Source organism: Propithecus coquereli, unplaced genomic scaffold (assembly GCF_000956105.1).
Source record: "Propithecus coquereli isolate 6110/MARCELLA unplaced genomic scaffold, Pcoq_1.0 Scaffold42, whole genome shotgun sequence".
NCBI classification, from domain to species: Eukaryota; Metazoa; Chordata; class Mammalia; order Primates; family Indriidae; genus Propithecus; species Propithecus coquereli.
Window position 1 is genome coordinate 2461141 of NW_012149952.1, and position 6944 is coordinate 2468084.

Below are 6944 nucleotides of genomic sequence, written 5' to 3' on the forward strand. Positions count from 1 at the left end.
ATTAAGCAAATGACAAAGGCAATGAACCACACAAAAAAATTGCATAAGAGAGAAAATTCTAGTAAATTACATGGCTCTACAGTGAAGAATACCAAATCACAACATAATAAAAGCTGTTGATTGAAAAAAATATGATTTTGCTAAAAATAATAACAGTAATAATGAGCATTTATTGAGTTGGAATGGAATGAAAAGAGAAAAAGTCAATTTCTGTGCAAACTACCTTTATTTATAAAGAAAAATGTCCCCATTTTGTTATAAACATAAAACCAGCGCTGTGTGAAGGCACTTCATTGAGGAGAGGTGGGGCAGGGATGCTGGCAGAGACCAACGTGCCTTTTGTACCCCAAGGCCGCTGGGAGGAGTGGGGTCAGAGGTGACTCCCAGGGAAATCAAGTGGGGATCACCAGTGGGTTGTGTTGCTGGGGCGGGGGGAGTGGCAGTAGGAGGGGGAGGCACTTTGGACGGTATCTGATGTGGCAGAAAGGGAGGTCTCGTGCCCCACTGATTCCCAGCCCCACCAGGACCTCCAAGGGCTAAGGCAGGTTCCTAAACTTAAGGCTGGGGTTCTCCTTCTCCCCTGGGCTTTGGGGAGAGCAGAGGAGTGGTGGTAAAGGCCGCACCCCTGCAGGGCTGGGGGTGCAGGTAAAGGCAGCAGTAAATGGAGGGGGAGGTCCGGAGCCAAGGCAGGGCTGCCTGCTCCAGTCTCCCTCCCAAACGTCCTTCTGTCCCGCTAGACTTTATTCCTCTGTGGCTTCACCCTGGGGAAGAGCTGAGGGGAGATAGATCTTCAGACAGACACTGGGAGCTCCCACCCCCTCATCCCACACTCAAATACGTGGACTGTGTCCACCCTCCTCACCCCTTCCTAATGGACTCTCTCAGCATCTCCCAAACTACCCCAGAATCCCCGAGTCTTGTGTCACCTCCAAGAACCTTTCCAATCAGAAGCACCCATTGGTGAAATGGGATATCGAGTCTCCCATACTGCCTTCCAGCAGATGCCCACCTGTCTCCAACACCATGACTGTCCGCTTGGGTCCCACCTTCATCCACCCCCAAATTTAAAAAATCTTCTCTCCCGGGAATATAATGGAATCTTCATGGTCTCCTCCCCCAGCTCTGGTAGAATCTTCCTCGGCTCTACTATAATTTTATTAATGGATTTTTCCTCACCCAGCCCCATGCAAGTGTAATAAAATCGTCCTCTCTACCTTGCCTGTAACATACAATTCCTTAACCCCATCACTAAGATGAGACTCTTTCATTGCTCCCTTGCTAAAACGGATTGTTGTTATTATTATTTTGTAGAGACAGGGGTCTCACTATGTTGCCCAGGCTAGTCTTGAACTCCTGGCCTCAAGTGATCCTCCCACCGCAGCCTCCCAAAGTGCTGGGATTGCAGATGTGAGCCACCCGGCGGCCTAAAAGGGATTATTCTTTAATCTCCCCATCAATACTAATAAGGGATGATAAAAATATTTGAGCAGAAACCAAATAACCTGTAAGGCAGTACTGGAGAGCACCCCCAAAGTGCCAGCTCTGGAAAGGGCTCTTCCTCACCTACGCCCCTAACTATAAGGGACGCACCCTTCCCTCCTCTTCTGTAATGGACTTTTCCTTTCCTCCCCAGTGGGCTTTTCTGACTCCCCCCACCCAATATAATGGTCTGTCCCTCCCACCTTCCTCTTGTTCCTGTGGAATCACCCTCTTCCCCAGACGTAGGTCAGGAGGTCCCCACGGTATCTCCCCTGGGCTCACCCCGAAGTAGTTCCGCGGCACGTAGCCCTCCTGGCCGTGCAGCGCAGCCCACCACCAGTCGGTCTCCTCCGGCCCGTCCCTGCGCAGCACGGTGACCGAGTCGCCCTCGCGGAAAGACAGCTCGTCCCCGAACTCCGCGCTGTAGTCCCAGAGGGCGTACACCGCCCCGCTGTGCATCAGCCCCATACTCTGCTCCACGTCTGAAAAATGCCACAGCCAGGATCGTGAGAACCAAGCCCAGAGGGCCCAGGGACACAGGTGGCCACACTGGGGACAGGGACAGGGGGCCCGGATTTGGCGCCTGCCCCAGCAGGAGGATGAGCCACCTGAAAAGTGTACGCCCACGTCTGGGGGTGGGGGCCAGAGCTGGGGTCGGATGCCCGACGGGCAGTCTCTAACATTCGAGGACACGGGTGCATCGAGCTGGGTCACTTACTGCCGGGGCAGGGTCAAAGGTCCCCCATTCCCTACCTGTACAGTGTTGAATCCCTGTTACCCCTAGAGGTGCAGTCTCCCCCCACCCCGTGTAGGCCCCTGCGCCCCCTAAAGGCAGGCGTTACGGCCGGGTTCCTCTCACCCACGTTCTGCCAGAGGGGGCACAGCCGCTGTCGGGTAGCCCCACTAGGTTCACCTTTCAGATATGTGACCGGCGTCTCATCCCCAGGTCCTAGGACCTGCCTCACTCCAACACTGCGAGTTCCCTAACTCAAACCGAGACCCAACTCCTCGCTCCAGGCGCTAGGAGAGACCCTATGTCCAATCCCCATGGTACAGCCTGCCTTGCCCCTCCCTTCGGGGAACCAGGTGAGGTAGCCTGTCCCCTGGAGAGGCATCTATGGCCTCATGTCTTATTACAAGTGGAACAGTCCCCAAGCCCCTTCCCAGCAGCCATGGCCGGCTCGCCTGCCAGGTGTGTACTAAATGTCTCTCCTGCAAGTGGCAAAACCACCTGCCCAGCCCTGCGCCAGGTAGATGGCATAGTTGGAAAGTCCAGCTCCCCACCCAACGACCACTCTCCTCCCCGAAGGTGTCTAGGTCGCAGGGCACATCCTCCATGTCCCCTCTCTCCCTCAAGGGGACACAGTCCCCCACCCGAGCTGGTGGCCCATCCCACCGCCCCCTCCTCCGCAATCCTGCCACGTGGTTGGTACAGCCCCGCCCTGTTGGGGGGCAGTCCGCGCCCCTCCCCACCCCCGCCTGGGCACCCCCGAGGTGGGCGGTCCGATCCGCCCACCCAGACGCCCCAGCCCCGCCTCGCACCTGCCAGGTAGGTGGCGCAGTCGGCGTAACCCTCGCGGTAGGGGTCGCACTTCTCGATGGCGGTGGCGCCGTCACTGAGCGTGGTGGCGAAGATGGCGGCGCCGTGCTGCACCAGCGCCATGCAGATGGCCGTGTCGTTGCACGACGCTGCGCAGTGCAGCGGGGTCCTAGGCGTGGGAGGGATGCGTGAGAGGCCGCGCGTCCGCCCACGGGGGACCCAGCCCACAGCGCCGTCGGGGGTCCGGGCTCACCAGCCGTGGCTGTCGGGGGAGTTGACATTGGCGCCCGCGGCGATGAGGAAGTCCACGATGGGGTAGTTGGCGCCGCAGATGGCGTTGTGCAGGGCGGTGATGCCCTCCTCGTTGGGCTGGCTCGGGTCGTTCATCTGCGTGGGCCGGGGGAGGGGAAAACTCAGTCCCGCGGTCATCCGGTCCCCTCCGCCCTGCCCACGTCCAGCTCCGCCGTCCTCACCTCCTTCACCGCCTGCTGCACCACCTCCAGCTCCCCGGTCAGGGCGGCGTCCAGCAGCAACACAAGCGGGTTGAGGCGCGCGCGGCGGGCCTTGCGCGGCGAGCCCGCCTTCCGCAGCACCGAGCGCATCTCCTGGGGGACACGGCGAGGGTTTCAGCCACTTGGAGGGCTTGTTAGCATACCCACTACCCAGAGGGGGAAACAGAAGCTTAGGGACAGCCGCCCCGGGTCACCCATCTAAACAGGGGTAGGGCTGGGATTCACACCCAGGGAGGTCCAGAGACCCACCTAGTCGAAGGGATAGGGATGCCTCAGTTCTCTAGAGCACCCCGGTTTCCTACAACAAACAGTCAGGGAACCCTGTCATTTTGCAATCTCGGGCCCTGAAACCTGAGAGAAAGCCGGGAGGCCATTGAGTTGGTGGCAAAGTAATTCTATACCTTCAAGGCAACGATTCTGGAAGCGAGTTGTTCAGTTCATACACAATCTCATTTCTTTTATAAAAAAAAAAATGCTACGAAGCACATATGACAAAATGTCCCCAGGTGTTAATTCAGATGTTTGGAATTTGCGTATTTATCATTTATTCCTTGTGCTTGCTTATTTTTAATTTTCCTCCTCCGAGATTCATTTATTCTGAGTGTGTGATTACGCAGCGTTTGTTATTCCGGTCTTTGCTGTCTCCGGAGTTTCAGTGATTTCAAGATTCTGAAATTCAGAGATCCCGAGAGCCACTGAATCCAGAACTCTCTCATGCTCAGTTATTTCAAATTTCCGACACGTTGTGATTGCAGAAACGCTAAGTTGCACTATTTCAAATTGCTGAGGGCCCAGGAGACTCTATGATTGAGAACTTCAATGTTTTATCATTAAAATTTCAGTCCAAAAGGCTGGCAGGACATACTCAAAATGTTAATCATGGTTCTCTAGGAGTGCTGTGATCTTGTCCGGGTCGTTCTATTTTTATTTATTTTCCCCAAATTTTCTATGGTGTTTGTGTATTCCTTTTATGTCGATTTAAAATATCATTCTGTATTAACAACATATTAGTGCACTAATTTGTGATTTTATAATTGAAATTATAAGTGTCTTTAATTTTCAGCTTTGGTGACTTCAAGAATCAGTAATAATGGAGAGTCCGTGATACTAACTTTATCATTCTAAGATCCTGTTCTTTAAACCTTTTGTGCTCTAGAATTTTAAAATTTTACTATTCTGAGATTGTGATGCCAGGGTTTAATTCTTGAATTCTGTGATTTTTTTTTTTTCCAAGTTTCTCTGTGGCCAGGACTTTGTTAATTCTACAACGAGTCAACTCTACCATTTCAAGATGTTGTCATTCTTCCCTTCTTGATTTCAAGACCCTGAGCCTCAACATTCCCTGGCTCTACCCTCAGAAGGACCTAGAAATACGTATTTGGGGTGTCCACTTGGCCCCCACTTCTGTGGAAATTGTTCTCCTCCCTCTGTCTACCCACACTGAGTGCTCATGACAGTTCCACATGACTACAACCCTGCCCCCAGCCAAGATGCAGGGACCAAGATCAGCAGGTGACCATTCTCTGGTCCAATAATAACAACAATAAAATAGTTAACAGCTATGTGCCAGGAACGATTCTAAGCACTATATTAATACATTTCATCTTCACAGCAACCCTGTGAGGTGGGTACTGTTATTCTCACCCCTGTTTTACAGAGGAGGAAGCTCAGGCCCAGAGAGGCTAAGCGTCTTGCCCAAGGTTGTACAGCAGATAAATGGCATTGAGCCGGGATGTGAACGAACCTGAGTAAGTCTAACTCTGCAGCGGGTACACTTAACCATGACACTCACAGCCCCAGGGGCCAGAGACTTGCTTTTTGTAAGAGGGGGGAACAAATTTCCAGAAAAAGCAGAAACAAGAGACTGTATGGGCTCCAGGTTGTTGGGTGAGAGGGAGGGTGACTGCTTTGATTCAGGCAAACTTTCCTGGTCCCAGAAAAGAAACAGTGTTTTGCCAAGACTTAGTCATTTCCAGATGTAACACTCTGACATTGCTGAAGGAGCGAGGGGCGGGGCGCGGGCGCAGGTTATTGCAGAGAAAGAGCAGAGAAAGTCTCCACGCAGCCACGACTCCTGGACGCCCCGCCATACACGCTGGCACGCAGCTCTGCCTGGGTTAAAGACTACATTTCCCAGCCTCTCTTGCGGCTGGGCTCTTGGCTAGTGGGATGGGGCAAAGCGACGTGTGCAATTCCCAGGGTCTGCCCCCAAAGGGAAGGGGCACTTTTTTGTCTTCCTCCTCCACTCCTGGCTGGAAGGCAGACTTGGTGAGAGCCACCCTGGACCATGAGGGCAGGCCAAGCCCCAATGGATGGCAGAGCCCCAGGTAGTTGGAGAGCTGTCCTGACTCCACCGAGCTGCCTACCAGCCCTGGACTACTACTGGAAAGAGAAGAACTTCTATCTCATTTAAGCCACTGTATTTGGGGGCTCTTTGCTGTATGCTAGCAAACGAACCCCACTTTCCTCCTAGATTACTTACCATGCTCTGCAGCTGCTCTGGTGGGCTGCTCTGGGGCGGAGCCGGGGTTGGGATGGGAGCTGGGGGGGCAGGAGCAGGGGGCCCTGCCCTGGCCTCAGACCCCTCAGTGATGGGGCACAGCTCTGGTTCAGGGCCCCCGGGCCCTGGCCCGCCGTGACGATGGAAGAGGCGGCTGATGATCTGCTGGTACTGTTTCTTGTGGGTGGGGGGCAGGGCCACGGCGGGGCTCTGCTCCATGGAGCCCCTGCGTTTGAGGGGCCGAGGAATCTCTGCCAGGACCCGTGCCACCTCCTCCAGCTCGGGCACCGACTGCGCCTCAGGTGGCAGTGCTGGCTGCAGCCTTGTGGGGCTGAGGGGCCGAGTGACAGTGCCTTCATCTGTGTCGCCGGCCTCCAGCACTGGTGCCAGCAGCCCCTCTATCTCTGGTTCAGGCTCCAGCTCGGCAGGGGGTTTGGGGGTGCCTAACAGGAACAAGAGACCCCTCATAAGGTGAGTTCCCAAGAGACCCCCAAAACCCTCCCTCCCCATAACTTCCGGGACCTACAAGTAGCGCCTGATTTGCTGTGCGACCTCAGGGGAGTTTCTTGCCCTCTCTGGACTACGCTGTCCTTGGGCTGGAAAGAACATGCAATTATGACACCTCCCATGTGTGCAGTTAACCTGTGCCTGGTGCTTTATGTGCCTGTCGCACTGACTTCTCACCGCCACCTTGTGAGGCAGACGGGCTACCATCTCCGTGTTATGGAGGAGGAATCTGAGTCTCAGAGAGGACACCTCAGTTGCCCAAAGCCACATCGCTGGGATCTGAACTCAGTTCTGACACTAGAATCTGCACTCCTCCAAACCACGATACGCACAACTTTCTAAGATCCTAAGAATTTCCTTCCCTAACATCTCGCACAGAAAACTCGGGCCAGGAGTAGAATCCTGG

General features: G+C 54.4%; 1 protein-coding gene across 1 annotated transcript in view; it reads right to left on the minus strand.

The window, feature by feature from the left end:
• Window positions 1-260: 260 nt before the first annotated feature.
• Window positions 261-6944, minus strand: part of PPP1R13L (protein phosphatase 1, regulatory subunit 13 like) — a 9968-nt gene continuing 3284 nt past the window's right edge. The window contains 6 exon segments of the mRNA XM_012653436.1: window positions 261-772; window positions 1762-1961; window positions 3022-3188; window positions 3273-3406; window positions 3493-3624; window positions 6014-6632. Of these exon segments, the coding sequence (XP_012508890.1) occupies window positions 734-772; window positions 1762-1961; window positions 3022-3188; window positions 3273-3406; window positions 3493-3624; window positions 6014-6632 (1291 nt within the window). The 3' untranslated portion in view covers window positions 261-733.